The 24,597-nt window shown below is 27.5% G+C and overlaps 2 protein-coding genes and 1 non-coding gene across 3 annotated transcripts; all 3 read right to left on the bottom strand.

The window, feature by feature from the left end:
• Positions 1 to 567: 567 nt before the first annotated feature.
• Positions 568 to 2,963, bottom strand: LOC130014695 (linamarin synthase 2-like). The gene is made up of 2 exons (XM_050349475.2): positions 2,352 to 2,963; positions 568 to 1,711 (listed from the first exon to the last, which is right to left on the bottom strand). The coding sequence occupies exons 1-2, from the start codon at positions 2,866 to 2,868 to the stop codon at positions 765 to 767; spliced, it is 1,464 nt and encodes a 487-aa protein (XP_050205432.2). The 5' UTR covers positions 2,869 to 2,963; the 3' UTR covers positions 568 to 764.
• A 13,194-nt stretch (positions 2,964 to 16,157) lies between these two features.
• Positions 16,158 to 18,762, bottom strand: LOC126656159 (mediator of RNA polymerase II transcription subunit 18-like). The gene is made up of 5 exons (XM_050350658.2): positions 18,581 to 18,762; positions 17,617 to 17,716; positions 17,474 to 17,516; positions 17,025 to 17,381; positions 16,158 to 16,785 (listed from the first exon to the last, which is right to left on the bottom strand). The coding sequence occupies exons 1-5, from the start codon at positions 18,614 to 18,616 to the stop codon at positions 16,683 to 16,685; spliced, it is 639 nt and encodes a 212-aa protein (XP_050206615.1). The 5' UTR covers positions 18,617 to 18,762; the 3' UTR covers positions 16,158 to 16,682.
• LOC126658947 (small nucleolar RNA Z103) lies at positions 18,075 to 18,170 on the bottom strand. Its single transcript, XR_007634512.1, has one exon. It is a non-coding gene; the product is annotated as a small nucleolar RNA Z103 (small nucleolar RNA).
• Positions 18,763 to 24,597: the final 5,835 nt, after the last annotated feature.

The following is a 24,597-nucleotide window of genomic DNA, read 5'->3' as shown; positions in this document are numbered from 1 at the left end:
GTCCTCAGGGTAAGTATTACCTTCCCGTGGGCTCAATTGAATGGTATATATATACAGTGACTCACCCATAAATATTTTATATGATGGTCAAAATTATATTGAAACTTTATAAGATGAGTAAAATTGACAACAAATAAATTTTAAGGTGGGCAAACTATATAATTTAAGGTGATAAAATCATATTTTTCAATTCCATATCAACGTTTTTTAAAGGGACTCAAAATTATAAGGTGGGCAGTTGCCCACCATACGCTCTTCGTAGGTCCGCCCCTGTATAGATGTACCCTATTATATTATTTGGAGGGAGGTTACTTACTATTGGTTCTTAATATACACAGAATAAACTTGATTGCTGAGTAATGCACATTTTGGGATGAAAATGAATAAATTGTTGCTGATAATATTATCTCTTGTTTGAAACGATGTCATGAAACTTTCATGTAGTTTAAATAATAAATCTTGTTCCCTACAATGTCGCATGTGCTTTGTTTGCAATCATCTAATAACCAAATTTATCATTATATCGAAGGAAAAAAACAAGGAAAATTAGGTATCAAAGAACAAGTCTGACCAAAGAAGTGCTTAAATGAATTGGCAAAATTCAGGTAGCTTATCATAACAGAATAATCTCCATAGCCTTATGTTAATAAAAGTGATTTGCCTGTGCCTGCCACTTATTAAATAATTGCACACTTAAACATTACGAAGATATCACAATTGAACAAATAGCTCGTAATAGTTCCCCTCCTGACATTATTTCGCATTTATTCTACTAATTGCAAATCGCTATGAAGAGCTTCTTTGATGAATCTATTGAACTTATTATAAGACGATCCTCCTTTATTTGTAGCTTCTTCTGCTTTTCTTTTCCATTCTAACGCCTTTTGCTTCTTTTGCTTTCCGTCATCCCCTTCCATCATTTCCTTTACGAGACCTTCAATTTCATCCCTTTTCACATCCTGATTAACCTCCACACCGTTTCCCCATTTAGTGCAAGCATATCGACAGTTGGTCTGTTGGTCAGCGAAAAATGGCCAGCAAATTATAGGCACACCATGGCTAACAGCTTCGATGGTAGAATTCCATCCACAGTGTGTCAAGAAAACACCAACTGATGGATGTGCTAGCACTTGATCTTGTCGACACCAACTTGCTAGCAATCCTCTATCCTTGATCTCCTCGTGAAATTCTTGGGGTAAACTTGCAGAATCCCCTTTTACTATATCTTTCCTGGTTATCCATAAAAACGGGTATTTGCTGTTTGCAAGACCCCATGCAAATTCTTTCAAGTGTTTCTCGGACATTGTAGTTATGCTTCCGTAGTTTACATACACAACGGAATTAGCTTCTCTTTTATCAAGCCATTCAAGACAGTTTGAGTCTTCTTTCCATAGGCTTGAGGCAAATGATTTGGATTCATTTTCTGGTATGTGCCTTGCGAGCAAGTTAAGTGGACCTATTGTGTATAGTTTCCCATGGTACTTATCAGCAATTATAGCATCTAAAACTTCACGTTCAAACTCATCAAATGTGTTGAAGATAATTGCAGGAGAGTTCAAGCAATTCCGTGTTTCTGATCCTGCGAAATCATACAGTATTTCATCGTTTGAGGTGTTGATGAACGTCGGCATATCCTTCAATCGAATATCAGTCATGCCAGGGATCCAATCAATTGGGGTATAACTTATACCATCATTCAGAAAATCTTTAACTGAAACAAAAATAAATATAGCAGAAATTATTAGCTCGTGAGTGCAGTGCATATGATGTTTATTGAATTACTATTGCACATAAACTTTTCGAGTCATATATTTCAATGTTTTTCATTTCCATTTCAGAAAACACATCTAAAATTCTGAAACTCAATATTTATACTCTATTTTTTTCTACAGAAATAGGGTTAATTACATAAAAAAATCGCGATCTTTACGCGTAGTCTCATTTTAATCTCGAATTTTAAAAGTTGGCATTTAAATACACGATCTTTAATTTTGTTTCAAATCTATCACCAAAATAAAATTCGATGTAATTTTTATAACTAAAAATTCATAATCCTACATACTATAACTGAAAGATAATAAGATTTTGTGTCAATTTATAATTTGGGTTTTTAATTAATAGTTTAGTGAAGAACTTAGTCAACAAAAATACACTAAAATGATGAATTTGAAAAACATTAAAAGGTCGTGCCTTTAAATGTCACCTTTTAAAAGTCATGATTAAAAGGAAAATAATTGCATGGTCGTCATTTTTTTTATGTAATTCAGCCAAAAAAATACCATTCTTTTGTTTTCTGTTTTAGCGCTTCTTCGTTTCGTTACATAGTTGAATTATTGTAGTTTGAGATGTACCTTTATATGGCATGAGTCCTCTTCTTTCGAGTTCACTGTAGTGTAAATACGCCATAAAGCTGCAAGCTGAGGCAGTCCAAAACTGAACCTGAGGAATGTTCAATTCCTCTGCAGCTTTTATACAAAAACTCAGGATTCCATCCGAGACTATGCAGCTAACTGGAGGCGCATCAGCCGTCGATTTTGAATTTAGCTTGCTGAGCAGTTCTTTAAATGGAGCCAAACAATTCTTTCTTGTTGAATCACACAAGGGTGGAACATCTTGTGTTGCATCAAAATTGTCGGACGGTGGCAACCCGTCCGGTATAGTCTCAAATCGGAAATCAGGCAGACCCTTGACAGACTCCGGTCCTCTAGACCGGATTAGTCGAGTATGATTGAATTCCGTGTTGACAAAGGTTATGTAAAAGCCTGTTGAGTGCAAAAGCTTGGCTAGTTGCATCATAGGGTTAACATGGCCTTGTGCTGGAAATGGTATGCATACTGCATGGGGTTTTGTGTCTCCAACAGAACCCATTTCTCAGCTAAAGTGATATGAATTAGAATTGTTTTTGTGTTGGCTTTAAAACATACAAAAATATGGTTTTAATGCATACATTATGGGTTGGTTTGGCATTATTTTTATAGTTGCAGGTGATGAAGACTGCACAGCATGGGGTACTAATATTATGGGCCTCATTAGTTTATTTCTACTTTAGTTTTTGAGGACCTCATAAGTTTATTTCTACTTTAGTTTTTGAATAAATGTCTGAAAATAATCTTTTGAAAAGTCAGTTTGTTTTTAGAATTATCATATATATGGTGTTCAGCTCAATAATTTAACAAGGAAAGTGATTTATGAGGATTAGTTACGTCTACTTTAGGGAAATGATTTTCGCGCTCCAAAATATTTTTTATAGACCTATCCAATGATGTGTTAGAGAAATGAGAAAATAATAGCAAGAGAGAGAAAATTGTATTAAATTTTCTAACACCTTAATGGGTAGGTGCATGGAAAATTCATAAACCGGGACTAGATAAAAAATTTCCATAGACAAATATACATAATTCTCCAAGCAAGAGTGCAAATTCTATAGAATTAATCATTTTTAGTACTTTTGGTATTTAGTGGCCAATAACTCTCATTATCCTACATACAGTAATTAATTCCATAAAAATTAAAAATATATCTTACTTAAAAGAATTACTCCATCCTAAATTACTCTTTAAATATTTAATTTTTTAATATTAGTATAACAAAAATAGATCTAATCATCGGACTAAACACCCGCTTGAACCAAATTTGAACATTTATATTTTTACATCAGTTCCAATTTAAGCTTGTATTTAATTTTTCTATATAAAACTTTAATTTTTATGATTAACAAAATTTTAATATGGATCCAAATAGTCCCGAGCCGGGTTCAGACTTATATTTAAAAAAGTGACAAGTCCGAACATGTCAAACTCAATTCATGAACATTATAAACATAAATATATAACAACATTTAAAAAAATTATTGGTTATAATTTATTTTAAAATAAAAATAATTTATAATAGAATTTGGCAAAATAAAATAATTAATATTAGTATTTAGCTACTAAATGCAATAAAAAATTATTATTATTTAATAAGTTATGAATTTTTGAAATTTGATGGACTTTATCATATCTTATTAAAATAATGGTTGTGGTAATCTATTGATCATTTATCAAATAATGTAAAATAATTAGTAATCAATAAATATAATTATTTGTTTTGAATAAACTGTGATAAATGTAATAATTTAATTGTAAAAAAAATGAAATTTAAAGGGTCAACGCGCCCCCTGAACTTGTGACACGGGGTCATCCAACCCAATTTATATTTTTTTGAGTAACTAACCCCAAAATTCTTCATTTTTAGATCAAATAACCCCATAATTTATTTTTTTAATTTTAAAAAATGGATTTAGGATAATTATATTGCAACAATTAGGGAAGTATTTAATTATTATTTTTGAATCCCTCACCTTCGATTTGTATTTTACGCGTTTTAAAAATATAATTATAGGGTTATTTGACCCAAAAATGAAAAGTTTTGGGGTTAGTTGCTTAAAAAGATATAAATTGAGTTATATGACCCCGTGTCACAAGTTTATGGGGGCGCGTTGACCCTTTGTTCAAATATAAAATCCTAACCGTAAAAAATTTTCTTTTTATTTACATAGAATAAAATAAACAATCCTCATGTTTCATCTTTTTTGTTTTTGTTGATAAATTTATCAACGAGACGCATTAATATATATATATATATATATTATATACTATATATAAAAGCACGGATGGAGAGGGGGGCAGGCAAATTTACTGAATAATCCTTTTCAGTTCACTACTAAATAAATTTTTTATAGTCATTAACTAATTAGTTATTTAATTAATCACTATTGTAATTAAAATCCTAATTAGAATAAGTAGCTAAATTGTCTCCAATTTAGTTTTTAGTATGTAAAAAATAACTAAATTGTCTCCAAATTAGTAGGAATACCTATCTTTTAATTTGATTGAACTACAAAATTAAAATACTGTATTTGGTCAGTATATTATTATTTAAATTTCTATCTTATTATTTTTAAAGATAGTATTAATAAAATTAAGTTAATTATTTAATTATAGTTATTATGGGGACATGCAAATTTATGAATAATTCTTTTCAATTTACTACTAAATAAAGGTTTATACTCATTAACTAATTAGTTATTTAATTAATCACTATTGTAATTAAAGTCTTAATTAGAATAGGTAGCTAAATTATCTCTAATTTAGTTTTTAGTATGTAAAAATAACTAAATTGTCTCCAAATTAGTAGGAATATATATCTTTTAGTTTGATTAAACTACAAAATTAAAATACTGTATTTGATCAATATAATATTATTTAAATTTCTATCTTATTATTTTTAAAGACATTATTAATAAAATTAAGTTAATTATTTAATTATGGTTATTAAATAACCAAAAGAAGAATAAATTCAGTATGGAAAAAAAATTTATAACCAAATATATTATATTTATTTTTATAGAAATTCTTAACTAATTTAATATTAATTATAAATAAAAAATTGATATAATTATAATAAATTTACTAATATATTCATTAACGAGTTACTTTACGAGCCACGTGCATAGCACGTAATGCAAAACTAGTATATATAAATGAGTCAAGAATTAGAGATACTAAAACCTTTTAAAACTGGAAATGAAATTGTTTAATTAGAGGTTACACTAATTTTTTCTGATGCCTTTTATTGTGGTGATCGTTTTTTTAATGAAATTTTTTGTTTTTTTCTACAAAAAATTTGTTTGTCTTTTTATGAAGGCTTTGCATCTTATTTTATGTCAGATTATTAGACAAAAAAAATTTAGATTCTTATTATATGGAGTAGTTATATAGTTTTGATTTTAATTTTTTAAGGTGATCTGCAAACAAGGGTTTGCATCTTATTTTATGTCAAATTATTAGAAACGGTTATAATATTTTTAAATTTTTACACTTGTAAATGTTTAATATTAATAAAATATTATTCTTCGTGTCAAAAAAATAAATTAAAATATACTTCCTCTGTATTTTAATTTGTTCTTCTAATCAAATATATTTGTCTATAACTGTTTATCTATTTAAGATTTTAAAATATTTTAATTATTATTTTTTAAATTTATCATTTTCTAAAGAATGATTATATGATCAACTTATGAAGCATTTATAAACTAATAAACTTATATGAGTATCTATATTTATAACTTAAAACAAAAGGAACATTTTTTAATATGTGTAATTTTAATTAAATGAACAAGTAAACAAATAAAAAAAGTATTAACTATATATGATGTAATAATAGCTCTTATGGTCATTGTCATCTCATTTAAATCTCTATTATTACAAAAATATAAAAAAGACATTATGTTTAATTACGTTAAAAAGTTCAGCTTAAGCTTATTTAAGACAAAAATATTGATAAATTCTTGTGATCAAAGATCATGAAGATTGACATTCTTTTAAATAACAATTATTTTAATTGAATATTATTATTTTAGTTATTATAATATTATTTAAAATTAATGATTATGATTTTTCAGTTTATTAAATTGATATTTGATTTTTAAATTTTAAATTTTCTATACATGTCTTAATAATCAATAAAGTTAATTATTTTCATAAATGCTATGCTTGCTGCTATGATATTTAATTTGTTTGGATTATTTTAATTTTATATTATTAAACAATTATGTAAAATTTATTACTAGTATTCTCTCTGTTTTTTTAGTTTTCCATTTAATAAAATATGTTTGTTCTCTAATTATTCATCCTTTTAAAATTTCAATTATCTTTTAAATGTATCCATTCTTAATAAATGATTTTATGAGTCAATTTATAATGCATTTATTAAGTAATAAGGTTATATTTATATTATTTTTTTATAATTTAAGATAAAATTTTGATTATTTTAATATATATTAGAAGGAGTATAATTTTTTATTGATCGATTATTATTGATGTGAGGACAAACACATTTTTCTATAAGCAAGGAGACATGGATCGTAGCATTTCAACAATTTTGCAAGTAAATTTGTCAAGCTCATGTGGGATTTCAATTGAGCCTTGCCGTGCATGATATATATTTTATTAATATCAAGCTTGTTTGGATATTGGCTCAGTTTCAATTTTTTTTATTCAAGCAAAGGAGCGTTTATAAAAGAAATTAAATCTACGATTTTTAACAGAGTACTAAATATGAGTTAGTATAATTTAGGCTTAATAGCAAAAAAAATCCAAACCTTTACGACTTATTGCAATTATATCCAAATTTTTTAATTTTTGCAATAATATCCAAATTGCATTATCTTGTTGCAATAATATCCAAATTGCACTTTTTATGTGAATTTTTTTGAGTTTTTTTGCCATTTTTTGGGACTTTTACTATATTATTATACATCAAAACATGATAATAGCCTAATATCTTAATTGAAAATAACAAGTTTAGCCATCAATTTGACTATTATTGCTACAAAAAATACAATTTGAATATTATTGCAAAAAAAATGCAATTTAGATATTATTGCAAAAATTAAAAGGTTTGGATATAATTACAACAAATCGTAAAGGTTTGGGTTTTTTTTACCATTAGGCCTATAATTTATGTCACCATTCCGATCCACGACTTTCAGAAATTGAATCCATGATTTTTTTGTTGCAAACAAATACAACCTAATATTTATTTTTAAATAACATATATGTCTTTTTTGTAAAGGACTTAAATACACTTGACACTTCAAAGTATCCGATTTCAGTGCTTAAATGGCAAGGATATCTTAAGCCCTTATATCTTAAGTTTGTCAAATAAGTCTTTAAGGCCATCTCCAAATTACTAAATTCGTGTCCACATACATAAAAACAGGGCTTAAGGTCTGAAAAACTACCGACCTTTCATTTTTTTTTTCAATAACACCCTCACCTTATAATTTTTTCAATAGCATCCTATTTTGTATTTTTGGCTTTCAATAGCACTCTAAATTAAAAAAAATTATATGATTTGATTACTATAAGAATGAAAATTTTCAAAAAACTAAATTTAAAGGTGAAATCATATTTTTTTCTATTTGGACACTTTTAAACAAGTCCTTTAACTTAAAAAAAATTCAAATAAGTCCTCGATAAATGAGTTTAATTTGATAATTTATGGTGCTATTGAAAGTCAAAAATAGAAAATAGGGTAATATTGACTGTTTTACAAGGTCGGGGTGCTATTGAAAACCAAAAATACAAAATAGGGTGTTATTGAAGAAATTACAAGGTGAGGGTGCAATTGAAAAAAATTAAGAGGTCGGTAGTTTTCAGACCTTAAGCCTAAAAACAGTGCACATTCGAATTTATTTCAATAAAAACCACTAAATTTAATACCAAATAGGATAAAATTTCTTTTTATTTTAAAATTTTAAGCAAACTACGCTCAGAACATCGCATATATCATAATTCGTACTTCCATTATTTTTGTTTGAAAAATCAAATAGTATGTTTCTTTACTTTTGTTTTTTATTTGCATTTTAGTTCTTCTATTTATTTTTGGTGGTAGTCAACTAAATCAAAAGACTTAACTAAAAATAATTAATTTCCATTTAATCCTTAAACTTATTTTTGACACAAATATAAATAAAAGTTATATTTGTATAAGACTCAATGGCTTAATAAATCTATTTTATTTATTTTGTTACATTTTTTTTTAATTTTATTACTTCATTTACTTTCTAAAACTAAAAATAGGAAAGTTATTTTAAAACAAAATTTAAGCATTAATAAATATTTAAAATTATTTTTTTATAATAATATAATTTTTATTTATAACTAATACAATTTTAAGTTTAAGGATTAACTTAAAATTTTAATTTTTCAATTAAGTCGTTTGACTTAGACGACAAACACCAAAATTAAACAGAAGTATTAAAACGTTAATGAAAATAAAAAATTGAGGATTATATCATTTAATTTTTAAATAAGAAAGATAAAAGAGTGAATTATGACATATGTAGGGGATCTGAAAATAATTTAATCTTGAATATTTATTCATTTCTAACTATAATATTTTATATACTTTTTACTAACTACATGCATAAATTTATGTTTATTAAATATCCATTCAATTATTTATATTTCAAAAAATAAAATGAAATTAATAATAAGAAAAAAATAAATAACTCTTTATATTCTTAAAAAAAATAAAATAAAAATAAAATGTTCATATTAAGTTCAGTACTTTATTATGAAAAATAAATTTTTAGACTATTCTAATTTTATTGCGTATCAAAAGGTTTTCTAACATTATAAATAAATGATATTTATTTAAGTAAAAATTAAATTATAATTTTATCAAATAAAAAAGAAATAAACAGCATTTTGGCCACTCTCTTACAGCTCATCAATTTTGGTGAATCATGAGAGAAAAATAATAGTACCAAATAAAAATTTGGTGTCCCTGTTTGTAAATGGCCTAACAACTGTTTTTTTTTTTTTTTTTTTTAAATCCAAATCAAATTCTCATTAAGATAATACAAAACATTCACAGTAGTAAAATATTCAGAAACAATTAGACAACCAATTTTGATAACCTAACAACAGATGAGTATTTTGCGATAATAAATACGCCGCTCGATTTGCATATTACTTTTAAAAAAAAAGAGATAAACTAATAAATTGTTTTGATAATTCAATACGATTCTTAAATAAAACATCGGCCTCCGCTAAGGTGGAAATCCTGAAATCCTTAATTACGTCTTTAGCATCCGACTCAATAATAATACTACTCCGGTCTTTCATCTGCACTAGGGTCATATATAATTGTCCTCCGCTTTGCCTGGCTTTAATAATGCAATCTTTTGCATCTTTTCACCAGACAACCAACTGCAATATCTCCCTCATATGAGAAGACCTCTGCATCTATCAATCTTGACAAAGTATTTGCTCTATATTCGGCTGTTAATTTGGTCTATAGCGACATATGAACAAAGAATAACCACCGCTAAAAGATGGTTCACAATTTTTTCAGTTTGAATTAAACGACACGTGAATAATAAATATATAAATAGTATTTATATAGAAATTATGTTAATAAAAAAAATTATCTTTTGAATTATTTTCAATCACCAAAAAATAATTGCAGTTTGCATATTTTTAAAGCGTCGTACAATAGTCTAATTATCAATTCACTATAAAAAAATATATTTCTCAATATAACGTTCTAAGTTATTGTTCAATAATTCATTTTTTATTTTATTATGCAAATTGGTTTTTATATTATTCATTGATTAAAATTTTATTTCAACTGACATAGTCGCAATTGTCAAAATCAATAATAATTTTAACAACCAATAAATAAGTGGATACACAATGTCCCTAAAAAAAAGTGGATACATAATATACTTTTCTATTTCATTATTAGCTCTCTCCCATTTTTTCTTGCAATTGGGACCTTCTGGCTCTTACTTTTTCTGTAAGCTATGATATTCTCTTGATAAATTTTATTTCTTGAAAAAACAATTCAATTGGTTGCAATCAAATCAGAACCATGAATCAGAATTGGCCGGTTTGGCCGTTTTTAAAAAAAAAATCATATTTTTTTTAATTACTCCGTCATATTAGCAAAAAAAATATAAATTACTCTCAAGTCACCTTTATATAGCATAATTCATATTTTCTCTCTTTTCTGTTAATCAAACGATATGTGGTCTCTCTTTTATCTATGTTAATATTTAGTCCCTCTGTCTATTTCTAGTGTCAGTCAACTAAGTTAAAGTACTTAACTTAACAAATTTTAATTTCAATTTAGTCCTAAAATAGAGAAACTCTTAAGTAGACTCGGTCTACCACATCATTCGTAGACTAATCCTATCATATTATGATACATCATTAAAATGATGACAATTCTATAATATTACTATTTAAAGGTGTAAACAAGTAACAAACGAATTTACAAGATTGTCATCATTTTAATGACTATCATATTATGATAGGTTTAGTCTACGGATGACGTGTTAGACCGAGTCTATATAAGAATTTCTCCCTAAAATATATTTTTGACACAAGTGCAAAACTAAAAAGATTGTTTTTATGAGATTCGATAGCTTAATAAATACAATAAAATTCATATTACTTTTCTTACTTTTTTTAATTGTCTTCTTTTAATTTTTAAAACTAAAAATGTTGATAAATATTTAAATATTAAACGAAAATCATTTGGTCAATAAATTTTAATAATAATACAATGTTTATTTATATATATTAAAAATATAACTGTAAGAACTAAATTGAATTTTTTTTGTAATTAAGTCTTTTGACTTAGGAGTTGTTTGATAATCAAACTTATTACTTAAATTAATATATTAAGCACTTAATTATTTTAAGTTGTTTTGATAACCCAAAATAAGGCAACTTAAATTATTTAATTAAGTCAAAAAACACTTAGAAAAATAAGTTAAAAGTTTTAACTTATAATTTCCATTTAACAATCTCAATTACAAAACTTTAGGAATTTCTTCTTTAGTTGACTTTTATATCTCTATTGTTTTCAAAATTTTGCGCTCAAGTGGAGTTATTTTCAGTTTTACCAAACGCCACTTTAATTGACTGATATCAAAACTTAATAAGAGGACTAAAGCGTTAAGAAGTATCTTTTGTGAAAGGTTCCAACTCCATTAAAGGTGGTACCCATTACTTGTTTATGGCCTAATTACTTAAAAATCACCCACCTTGTAACTTTTTTTCATTTATACCATGACCTAGAAAAATTTTCAATTGTACCCTATTTTCGATTTTTATATTTCATTTGTACCCCAAAATTAAAAATTTTGATAATTTAATCAATTTAAGAATGAAAATATTAAAAACAAGATACATAAATGATTAACATTAACGTTTTATTAGAATATAGGTTAAAAATGAAGGACTAATTTAAACTCTTTTTCAAAAGAAAATAGGTCAATTTAACTCATTAGGGTAGAGATGAAACATAAAAATCGAAAATAGGGTACAATTGAAAATTTTCCTAGGTCATGGTATAAATGAAAAAAAATTGCAAGGTGGGTGGTTTTTAAGTAATTAAGCCTTTGTTTATAAATAAGTATTAATCTTACAATTATAATCAACAGAAAAATAACTTAAATCATTACTTCAATCTCTCACAAAATATACACAATTAAGGAGTAGTAGTACATTAGTTAGTTTTTTTTTTTTTTTTGAATTCAGTACATTAGTTAGTTAATAAAAGTATTTTTACATTATGAAAATACTTGAGACTTAATGCAATAATCAATCAAACTTGTGGAATCGACTAAAGATATATCTAAAAAAAATTTATTTTATTTCCACATATTCCAACAATACCTTTGAACGATGGTTAAATATGAAACAACTTAAATGTAATAAAGGCGCATAATTGTTGTCATTTTTTCGCCAGCAATATGCGAAATTTCTAACCGGCAGCGACGGCATTTTGAAGCAAGAACTCCGAGTCTTCTCATCTGCAGAAATGGTAAGAATCATATGAACTGAACATTGATGCAGGAAAAAAGGATGTCGGAATGTTACATGTATTATACCACAAAAGCTTAATGTACGCCCTACCTGACGTTACTCAGATCCGGATAAATTGTTATGGGATCTATCAAATCCTGAATGCATTACAAATTCAAAGTTAATTTGAATAGATTAAATAATTTAGCCACCAGATTATAAATTATGATAGCTATCAATAACCTGGTCAGCTGTTGATGATGTATATAATGTAATAATGCATGACATTCCAGCTTTGGTTGCAGCCTTCACACATGAAGTTTTCTTTAATGCTTTTTGGACTTCAATTATTTATTAATGGCCTGATCATTTGAAAGATTTAGTTTCAAATATAGCCCAATTGCATACTTTAATAATGTGAAATATTTAGGGAAGATTAGAATAATACTCTATTTTTTAAAATAATTTGATTTCCTACCTCAATAAGAAAAAGAAAAAAAAAATACCTCATCATTTTACTGCTTTTATTTTTTTACTTTAAAGCATGTTTATATTATAATTATACCTACTTTTCTTTAATTTTTTACTCTAATTATATTTTTTACTCTTAGCATATAACAACTGTCATTTTTATATGACTTTCTCTTTCTTTTTCTCTCTCCTCTCTCCTCTCTCCTCTCTCTTCTTCTTCTTCTTCTTCTCTATTTTTTTTTCTTCGTCAATTTTCTTCTTCTTCTTTATTTCTTTTTTTCTTCATTTTCTTTCTTTTTTCTTCGTTCCTTCATCGCTCCGCCGCCGTTTCTCCATCGCTCCACCGTCACTGCATTGTTCTTTCATATTTTATTTTAGCAAATTTTTCTTTAATTCATGTGATTATTGCGATTTTTATAACATTCAGATCTAAATAAATTACTCTTGATTTTTTTTTTCAATTCTAGATCTAAAAATCTAAATGAAAAACGATGTTATGATGAAAAAAACGATTTTCTGCACAAAAAACGATTTTCTGCAAAAAAAAAACAGCATATGATTATCATAACACTGCAGAAAAATTGATTTTTTATAAAAAAAAAACAGTCTCTTATTATCATATGAGTATCACTGTATTATCATGTTGTTATCATAACACTGTATAAAAAAAGATTTTCTACAAAAAAATTGATTATCATGTTGTTACCACTGTATTATCATCTCGTTATCATAATATAATCATATGATACCGAGATGATAATGTATTATTGTACCTAAATGATAATGTTATGACAACGACATAATAATAAAATTATGATAACAGTATGATAATATGATACCTATATGAAAAAAATACATAAAAATTATGATAACGAGATGATAATGTGAAGAAAATATTATGATAATGAAGTATAATAAGGTCATATTATCATACTATTATCTTCACCTTATCATCTTATTATCATAATTTTTTTGTAATTGTTTTTTTCATACATGTATCATATTATCATACTATTATCTTCACATTATCATCTCATTATCATAATTTTTTTGTAATTATTTTTTTCATACAGGCATCATATTATATTTACATTATCATCTCATTGTCATAATTTTTTTGTAATTTTTTTTACATATAGGTATCATATTATCATACTATTATCATAATTTTATTATTTTATTATCATCTGATTATCATACTGGTGTCATGAATCTTTTTGTAATTCTAATTTCACGTACATTATCATCCAGTTATCATAACCTTATCATAATTCATTATCATCTAATTATCATATTCCAGTGTTATGATAACGACATGATAATCAGACACTATTTTACCATACATTATCATAGATATTATCATATATGTACCATAAATATTATCATCTCGTTATCATATGATAAAACATTATCATATGACACTATTTTTGTAAAAAAAAATTCATGTAAGTATCATATTATCATGCTGTTATAAGTTTATCATTATATTATCATAAAAACATTATCATACTATTATCATTATCGTACATTTGCATTATCATAACCTTATCATAATCATATAATTAATGTTATGATAACGACATGATAATAACATGATAATCAGACACTGTTTTTTAATAAAAAATTGATTTTTTCTGCAGTGTTATGATACTTGCATGATAATGCAGTGATGATACTCATATGATAATCAGAAGCAGTTTTTTTTTTTTTTTTTCAGAAAATCATTTTTAATGTATAAAAACGTTTTTAATGCAGATTTTTAGATCTAAAATTGAAAAAAATTCAAGAGTAATTTATTTAGATCTGAAAGTTAAACAAATCGTATTAATCACCACGAGTCGAGAAAAAAACGCTAAAATTGAATATGAAAAACGGCTGAGCAGCAGCAGAATGATGGCGGAACGACGGCGGAATGATGAATTAACGATGAAGAAGAATAGAACAAAAATGAAGAAGAAGAAAATAAAGAAAAAGAATGGCGAAAAAAAAAGAACAGAGAAGAAGAAGAAAATGAATGGAGAAGAAAGAGAAAAGGAGAGAGAAAAAAAGAAAATAAGTGACAGTTGTCATTTAAGAGTAGAAAAAATATGGTTAGAGTAAAATAATAATAAAAGGTAGGTATAATTATAATATAAATAAGTGTTAGAGTAAAAAAATAAAAACATTAAAATGGTGAGATATTTTCTCTATCTTTTCTTTGTTGAGGTAGGAAATCATATTATTTTCAAAAATAGAGTATTTTTCCTAATTTTCTCAAATATTTACACACAAAAAATTGGTCCAGAACTACAAATTTCTGCAGATTGAAACAGGACTATCACTTGCATGGTAACTTAGTTTGTTTTTTACTCCTCTATTAATCCTACATGATTACCTTTAAAAATGAAAAAACAACAAAACTCTGTTGCTTCATTTGAAAGCAAACAATCTCTCTCCGATACGCTTAGCATCTGCATGAAATAAAATTTCGTCGATGAGATCCTACCCCATGCTTCTCTTTTTCCTGGATATACAAGCAAGAAAGTATAAAAACAAGGAGATATATATGCTTGTAGAGTTTATTTAGTTACCAAAAAAAATCTTTGAATTAGGATATCATTTCTACTTAAATTCCAATTCTTTGTGCTACCAAACATGTCCTAATGCTAAGGCAAATGCATGTATATATGCTAATCCGTGATCCGCAGAGAAGAAACTAATCGAAAAGGATATGCATCTTACATAGAATATAAATGAGACGGACTCATCACAAGCTTCTACCAGGAAACGGATATGCATCTTACGACCGCTCCTATATCAAGGTAAAATCAAAAAATGCATCAAAAATATATAAATGAGATTACTAATTCTGTTTCTATGATGGACTCACCACCAATCCTATAACGTTTTCAAGACATATTATAACTGAAATTTTAGTTGCTGTAGAGCAAAACAGCTAGCTTTTTTCCCTATAACAAGTAAGCAGAATAGCAGAAAAAACATGACATAAATATGCTCAATTGTCATATAACAAATGGATAGAATATCTAATAATCAGCAAATGCATAGAAATGTTCTCAGAATCCACATTAGTTAACGATCAAGCTTTGATGATTTCATACTAACTAATACAATGGTCAGTGCACCATGCAGAACCCGTTGCATCTATAAAATAAAACTAGGTCGATGCCCAGATTTAATGATTTTCGATTAATTTTTTTAAATTGAAATATTTATGCTATGAAAAGTTTTTTTTTGTTCGAATCCTATTTAATATTTAGTTAATATAATAAGATAACTTTAAAACTAACTTTATTAATTTAATATAACTACATTAAATTTAAAATAAAATATATTCATTGGTTTCAGTTTAAAAAAACTAAAATATGCCGAAAACTATAATTTTTCAAAATTCATAACTGATCTAGCCACATAAATTTATTCCTAACTGATCTAGCCACATAAATTTATGACAAAAAATGACCCTTCTCTCCGATAAAATGTACTCCAAGCTAAGACTTCAATCCAAACCTTATTTAGAAATGAGCAAATTTCAGACCTAGACTAATTATATTCCGAAAGCACATGAGAAGGGAAGTACAGTAGAAGCATAAATGTGAGTCCGACGAACACTTCACTCGATCGTTGCCCCACATCCTGCAGCAATGCATCTTACTGAACAACTCCAAACTTAAATTAATTTTTTTCTTTAGAGGTTATAACTTGTACCATTTATTCGCCCATGAGAAGCAATCTGTTTCTACACAAACGATGGAGGCTTAAGAATAAACAAGAATCGTGCCAATACATAGTTTCCGTTGTCAATACAATTATCCCTCAATATCAAGCTCCGTTACGTCCCCACTACAAAGTTGTGCCTGCACCATCTGACATAAGAGATGCAGCTGCTTCCGCGGCAGTTGGAACAACCCCTGTTGAAACACCGGGTTTTGACAAATGTAGAAGCCTGCAAAAGTTATTCCACCGCTAATTATTAGCATACCATGTTGTCCAAGTTCTTTACCAGAGGATTCCTATGATTACCTCAGTTGTTATGCCCATAAAGTCTAAATATCAGAAGCAGTGAAAAGAATATATCATTTTTAGCTCATAGGTAATCTTATCTATTATCTCAATGGTGTTCTATGCTTTGGTTCTATGCTTGATTATGAAAATTTGAATTTGCATCTAAAGTCATAAACTTACGGAGCAAGATATTCGCAGAAGGATGATACTGCAGCAGCAACTTCAGAATATTTTTCAGGTGTTGCAGGTGCTGTTACTTCAACGAGCTGTATCCCTGGAGTTACAGGTACAGCCTCATCAGTTGCGTGTACTCTCGTCATCTTGTTAACAGATGACACCTTAACAGTTATCCGAGCACCTCTTTGGAAATGGAATGTGAACCCCACTCTCAGCAACTCATGGTCCAATTTGTAGCCAAGGGCATAAAATAAGCGAAGCACGTTCTTGCTTGCTTTGCTTTCCACCGTAGTCCTCACCAGGACAGAGATTTGTTCAGCCCCAGAACCTCTCATTGCACCTCCAACATGTTTAACAGTCCTACAAGATAAAGCGCTTCTGATGAGCAAATGCATAAGCAGAAATGAGCATCTAATATTCAAAAAACATGGTGTGAGCAACCGATACCTTACCAAGCAGGTTCTGGCTGCTCAAGGTCACACAAAAGTCGAACCTCTGAAAATGAAAGTCAAGCAGGGAATATCAACGAGTGAATGAATACTCATGCCAGCAAGATAAAATATTGAGCTTACCGCCCATAACGTGCGCTACATACCAAGATTAGGACCACTTTTCAGACAGAATTCATGGATCCTTAGGCGCGCTCTCTGAACACCACAAAGACCTTGAAGAAGAATCTCAAGGGCCTCAACATGCTGCAAGAACACATACATATTAATAAGAAACATGCATAATTCTTGACTGCATCATGCAGCTATAAGGCACATTTTCAATCAACTACCGCATATCTCAACCAGCTTCAAATTACCCCACTAGATCCATGGAAAACCCCAGATATCAAATAATGCATCATAAAAGAATCTACGATAGAAACCCGAGATAGAACATACATTTGCAAACTCTCATATCTCAATATGCACTCACCAAATAATCAAATTCCAGAGTTTAAACACTATGGCTATTAAGGATACATATTCTACCTTGTTGATTAAAAATAAAAAATATTAACAGACCAAGAAAGGAACTTGATAAACTTAAAATGTATATATAATGACGGGTCAGATTTTTCATTTAAATTCTCAAAAGAGGAAAAGATTGCACAGTTTATTGAGCATCAATCATTTGGGGAAATAAAATCATAATTTCCATCCCTAACAAATCCTAATATCCATCACCTCTCAAAGCAAACCTAAACGAATAAATTCGGTGAAACCTCATAAACAAATTAAAGGGGTAATGTCATATAAATTCACCAACTATACACGTTATATCTCAAATATATACGCCAAATGAACCCAACTTTCATTTTATGATACATCAATGCATAATTCAGTGTAATTTGCTGAGGTAGCAGCCGAAAAATAACTTCCACCTCAGCAAATTACAGCAGAGAATACCATCTCAGCAAATTATACCAATTATGAGCCGATGTATCGATTTGACACAAAATGAAAGATTGGTGAATTTATATAACATTAACCCCAATTGAACTAAAACTGCACTTGGCAATACACAGAAAAAAAAAAAGTTGAACTAAAACTTTAGGAAAGGAAATTTACCTGGGTCTCAATGATCCCCTGTACAACACACTCCATTGTAATTGGCCTTCTTTCAAAGTATTTCTGTATAAAATGTCAGTAAGATAAACATAATTAACCTCTACATATCTAATGCAAAATTAATCAATTGAGAAGAAACAAGAAATGAAAATCTGTAAATTTTGCAGTTGGTCCTCAAATTTTAAGAGAAAATGTCATGGAATCCCTCAAAAATTGAAAAGTTTATGTTAGTGACCCATGATTTCATTTTTTGCAAAAATCTCTCAAATTTTAAAAAAACTTTCCATGCCTACCTTTTTATAATTACTCTTCCTATTTTATCCCTATGGTGTATTTTACCTATTGTGTTTTTGTTACACTCAATAATTTCCCCATTTTTTATAAATCAAACCATTGGTCGGAATATTATTGACTGGACCATTTTCGGTCAACGCCGGTCAACGCCCGGTCAACGGAAGTCAACAGCGGGTCAAAGCCCGGTCAACGGCAGGTCAACGGCAGGTGAATGAAAGTCAACGGCCGGTTGACATCAGGTCGGACCATTGCTGGTCGGACCAACAATGGTTTGTGGTCTAACCATTTTTAATGGTTGAATCAATGTTGGTTAGATAATTAAAAATTAAATAAAACACCATTTTGTGGATAAAGGGATTTGAACCCCTGCCCTCTTGAATGAAAGACTTTGTGCTTTGCCATCAAGGCAAGGCCTTATTGTTGTCAATGTTTGCTCTATATGATATATATATAACTGATTATAAATTTTAATTAATTTATTAAAATGAAATTAGTTCTACAATACAATAAAAATTAAATAAAATATAAATATCTAATTAAATTAAATTTACTATAAATATAATATTAAATTAGTCTAATTTAATTTATTTATTAAAAAATTACATAATAAAAAAATAAAAATATTTATATTTCATTTTTTATTCATACATGAGTAAAACTAGTAAGATTTTTCACTTGTTAAAATTGAAAAATATATTTTGTTTGTTAAAATTAATAAATATGGTGGTTCGGTGGTCGGACCGAAGTGGTCATGGTCGGATACGTGGTAGTGGTACCCGTCGTGGTGTGCGTAAACTCAATATCAACTCAATGTCAACTTCATTATTTAAACTACTAAAAATAATTTATGAAATGAGATAAATTAATAGTTATTTGAATTAAACTATCTAAGGTTTTATTAAAATGAACAAAAAGTAAATTTAAAATAAATTAACTGAATATCTACTCAATATCAACTTAATGTGAACTCAATATAAACTTAATTTGAACTCAATATAAATTTAATGTCAACTTAATATCAGCGCAATGTAAATTTAACATTAACTCAACGTCGACTCAATGTCAACGAAATGTAAACCTAATGTCATCTCAATGTAAACCTAATGTCAACTCAATGTAAACCTAATATCAACTCAATATAAACCTAATGTCAACTCCATATAAACGTAATGTCAACTCAATGTAAATTTAATGTCAATATGAAGTAATTTTTTAGTAAATTGTTTTAATTTTAAAATGTAAACTAATATTAACTCAATGTAAACTTAATAAATCAATGTTGACTGAATGTGAACCTAATGTCTACTCAATGTCAATTCAATTTAAACTTGATATAAACTACGTGTCAATTCAAAGTAATTTTTTTAGTAAAATATTATAATTTTAAAAATTAACTTAATATCAACTGAAGGCCGACTCAATGTCTACTTAATGACGACTCAATGTAAACCTAACGTCAATTCAATATAATCCTATTGTCAATTCAATATAATTATAATATCAACTTAATGTAAACTTAATAACTCAACGTTGAATCAATGTCAACTCAATGTGAACCTAATGTTCACTCAATGTCAACTCAATGTGAACCTAATGTTCATTCAATGTCAACTCAATATAAACTTAATAACTCAACGTTGAATCAATGTCAACTCAATGTGAACCTAATGTTCACTAAATGTCAACTCAATGTGAACCTAATGTTCACTAAATGTCAACTCAATGTAAATTTGATACTACATGTCAATCAAAAGTAATTTTTTTTAGTAAAATATTATATTTTTAAAAATTAACTTAATATCAACTGAAGGTCGACTCAATGTCTACTTAATGACGACTCAATATAAACCTAACGTCAATTCAATATAATCCTAATGTCAACTCAATATAATTATAATATTAACTTAATGTAAACCTATTGTCAATCTGAAGTAATCTTTTAGAAAATTATTTTAATTTTGAAATGTAAATTAATATCAACTCAATATAAACTTAGTAACTCAACGCTGACTCAATGTCAACCTAATGTAAACTCAATGTCAACTCATTGTAAATTACATGTCAATGCAAGATAATTTTTTTAATAAATTATTATAATTTTAAAAATTAACTTAATATCAACTCAATTAACTTATATAATCTATTTTGAGTTTTTGTCGAGTTGATATTAAGTTAATTGTGTTTGTAATACATTAATATATAAAATCTATTTAACTTAGTTTACTTTAAGTTAATATTTAATTTACACTACTATTAATTTAATTAGAGTAATTTAATTTAAATTTTGACAAGAGTAATATCTTATTAGTGTTTTGTAATATATATCATTTATAATCAACCATTTTAGTAGGTTATATTTAGTTTATATGCTTTTTTATACATTATTAAAGAGTACATGTATTAATATTAAAGAGTAAATAAAGACAATAAACATGTCTTGACTTGGTGGTTAGGTACATGGACAAAGAGTGAGAGGTCATGGGTTCGAATCCCACTAAGAGCAAAATTATATTTTATTAATTCTTTTAATATCTCACCACTACAGCTGACCGCTGCTGACCGCCGTTGACCGGGCGTTGACCGCCGTTGACCGGTTGGTCGGGCCGGAATTTGACCGGTTGTCGGTTGTGGTTGGTTGGTTGGTCTAATCAAACCCATATTTGCCACGTGTCAACATTTTATTGACTAAAATATAGACTAATGAGATGTTGCCAAATAGTGAGGACAATATTGTCTTTTTTTTTTAATTTTGGGTTATGAGAGATTCTTGAAAACTTTTTTTTTTTGGGAGATTTTTGCCAAAATCAAAATGGTGAGGGAAAAGTGAAACAGTATAGCACTTTTGAAGGATTTGTGTAAAAAATCCAAATTTAAAAAAAAAACAACAACCACTGGGCTTCAACTTTTTTTTAGGTTTAGCCGTTTATGGTTTTGTGGTACCATCAGCGGCCCAAGTTTGTTTGCTTGCTTGCTTCGTGACATGCCTTCTTAGCACACACCAAAATTTGAACATTTTATCCAATTTAGCTTTTTCATTATATAGTTTTTTTTAAAAAAAAACATCTTTATAAATTATATATAGGGTAAGTGGCAATTTAAATCTCATATATGATGTTTGTATTGACCTGATTCTAAAATTTAAAATATTACAAATCAAAATTTGTTTTTTTACATTCTTTTTCATACCGAAAACGGTTGTATTATTAAATGGTTGTATTCCATGTGTGAGAAAAATTGCCGAAAAATATACTTGGCTTACAAAATGAAAAAATACGAAATGTTAGAACTTGATGTGTAATATTTCAGACTTTAAAATTAAATCGGTACAAATATCATATATGAAATTTAAATCGTCAATATCCCCTATATATATATATTCTTAATTAAGGAGAAATATTCAATTATAGAAACTCTTAGGGTCTTTGTTTCAAATGAACCTTATATTTTCATAGAATTCAATTGAATTTCTATAAAATATGTGTTTGGTATGCTGATAGAATTCCAATTTATTACTATTTTTTAAAATATTAAAAACATAAATTATAAAATATATAATAAAAAAATTATATTTAAAATTCGTGATACCAAACACAAGAATTCATCAACTAAATTTTAATTAGTTCATTTAAAAATGAAATGAATTTCATACTATAATTGAATCAAACAATACCTTAGATTTAACTCATACAATAATATATGAAGATTAAAATTTCAATTATAAGTAGAATTGAATTAAATAAGGTTATTGGATTTTATGTTATTGTAAATTGGTTCAATCTTTCTTAAATTTGTAAATCGATGCAAACAAATTTTTTTCTAACTGAAAAATAAAATGAGTTAGTTTGAAGAGATTATTTGCATCGATGTTATAGTTTTAATGAGTGAGTTTCACTGAATTACAATTTAAAGATATAAATATATTTCGTAAAAGTGGAATCTATGTTCTCACCCCCCCCCCCCCCCCCCCCCTCTCGCTAAAGAAAGGAACTAGTTAGGATATATTTTAGAATTGGTCCTCAAGCCAGCGGGTGATTTCAACACTTATAAATCCCTGGACGAGGTCAAGGAATCTACATCTTTTTTAAAGGCGAATTCTACATCTTTTAAAAATAAATTAAAATATAAAATCATTTCAAATATAATTAGTAATGCATTTTATTTTTCTAATTGTAATAGATAATTAATTTTTTTAATAATAGTGAATAAAATTACTTTAAAAAATAATTTTTTAGTTATTGATTAGACTGACTTACTTGAAAACATGATCCCTAATTTTAAATATAATTTATAATATAGAACTAATTTAGTGCCAAAAAAACTAATCTAAGTGTCTTTGAAAGTGTCATCAATATGATACATTATAAATGCAAAATGTCACAAAAACTATTGATATTATTTTAGGCTTTTTTTCAATAGCACACCGACTTTATAAAATCTCTAATTTTACTTATTTTGTATTTTCGATTTTCAGTTGTACCCTGAAATATCAAATTGACCTCTTTTCATTTGTATAAAATTCATAAAAAAATCTTTATATTTAGCATATATTCTAAATATTCTTTGATATTATAAATATCATAAAAATCCTTCTTCTCCATAAATTGAGAAATAATAATTTAAATAATTTAATATAATTTAATTATATTAATTGTTTATATTTAATTGGACAAACACATGCGACTCCGCCGCCGCCTTCTTCAGACCCTCCAAATCGGATCTAGTTTGTCTGCCATGGAGATAGACGGACCATGTTTGGCAGATCTGGTCTGTCTTCATCCATGGAAGACGAATTAGATCCGGTTTGGCGGGTTCGAAGGAGGAGGTGGGTCGGAGGAGGGCGGTGGCAGACTCCGAGGCATTGACAGATGTCCATTTTAAATTTATTTAATTTTTAATAAAAATTAAAAAAAAATTAAGGGCTAATGTTATAAAAATTCACCAACTTTCACATTTTCTCAATTTAATCACGCCTTTTAAAATTTGACATAAAAATAAATCAACTTTTATTTTTATTTTTCAAATTCATACACAGTATTGAGGTAGTACTCATTCATTGGTGCAATTTGTTGAGGTGGAGGTCATTTTCTCGTTGCCACCTTAGCAAAATTATGACTTCGTCTATGGATTTGTGAAAAAAATGAAAGTTTGTGTATTTATATGACAAGTTTTAAAAGACATGATTAAATTGAAAAAACATGTTAAGTTTATGAATTTTTGGGATATTACCCCAAAAAATAATTATACATCTAATTAATTTTTCATGTAGGATTTATTTGAATTTTTTTTAAATAAAGAACTTGTTTGTATTTTTTTGAAAAAAAAAAGAATAGGATATTACCCTCATATTTAGTTGTTTTGAATGGTTTCATCGTTAGAGTAAAAAAATCGTCTGAAATTTTCAATTTAGGGTACTATTGAGAGTTGAAAATGCAAAATATAGTAAACTTGATGATTTCACAAATCGGTGTGCTATTGGAAAAGAAATTAGAGATTGGTAGTTTTTGAGACATTTTTTCCATTATAAAAACAAATTGTAAAACTAAAATTATTTCAAATGTAACAAGTCATTGTATTTTAAAGTGAATACATTAAGTGAATCATTAAAATACAAAAACAAAATTATATAGTACATTAAAGTAATAAAATCTAGGGTTAATTACATATTAAATCACCACCTTTACACGAAATTGCAAAAATAACACGACTTTTAAAACGTGGCAATT

Source organism: Mercurialis annua, linkage group LG7 (genome assembly GCF_937616625.2).
Source record: "Mercurialis annua linkage group LG7, ddMerAnnu1.2, whole genome shotgun sequence".
Taxonomy (NCBI): Eukaryota; Viridiplantae; Streptophyta; class Magnoliopsida; order Malpighiales; family Euphorbiaceae; genus Mercurialis; species Mercurialis annua.
Note: the sequence above shows the minus strand (reverse complement) of the source record. Positions and strands in the feature narration are given on the sequence as shown.

What these genes read in the sequence shown, in the direction of transcription:
- LOC126656159 (XM_050350658.2), bottom strand. Translation starts at nt 18,616, where the DNA reads ATGGAGTGTGTTGTACAGGGGATCATTGAGACCCAG. An exon ending in GAAAAGTGGTCCTAATCTTG is followed by an intron (nt 17,517 to 17,616) that starts GTATGTAGCGCA and finishes TTTCATTTTCAG; the next exon opens with AGGTTCGACTTTTGTGTGAC. An exon ending in TTCTGCGAATATCTTGCTCC is followed by an intron (nt 16,786 to 17,024) that starts GTAAGTTTATGA and finishes TAACTTTTGCAG; the next exon opens with GCTTCTACATTTGTCAAAAC.
- LOC130014695 (XM_050349475.2), bottom strand. Translation starts at nt 2,868, where the DNA reads ATGGGTTCTGTTGGAGACACAAAACCCCATGCAGTATGCATACCATTT. An exon ending in AGGACTCATGCCATATAAAG is followed by an intron (nt 1,712 to 2,351) that starts GTACATCTCAAA and finishes TTTTTGTTTCAG; the next exon opens with TTAAAGATTTTCTGAATGAT.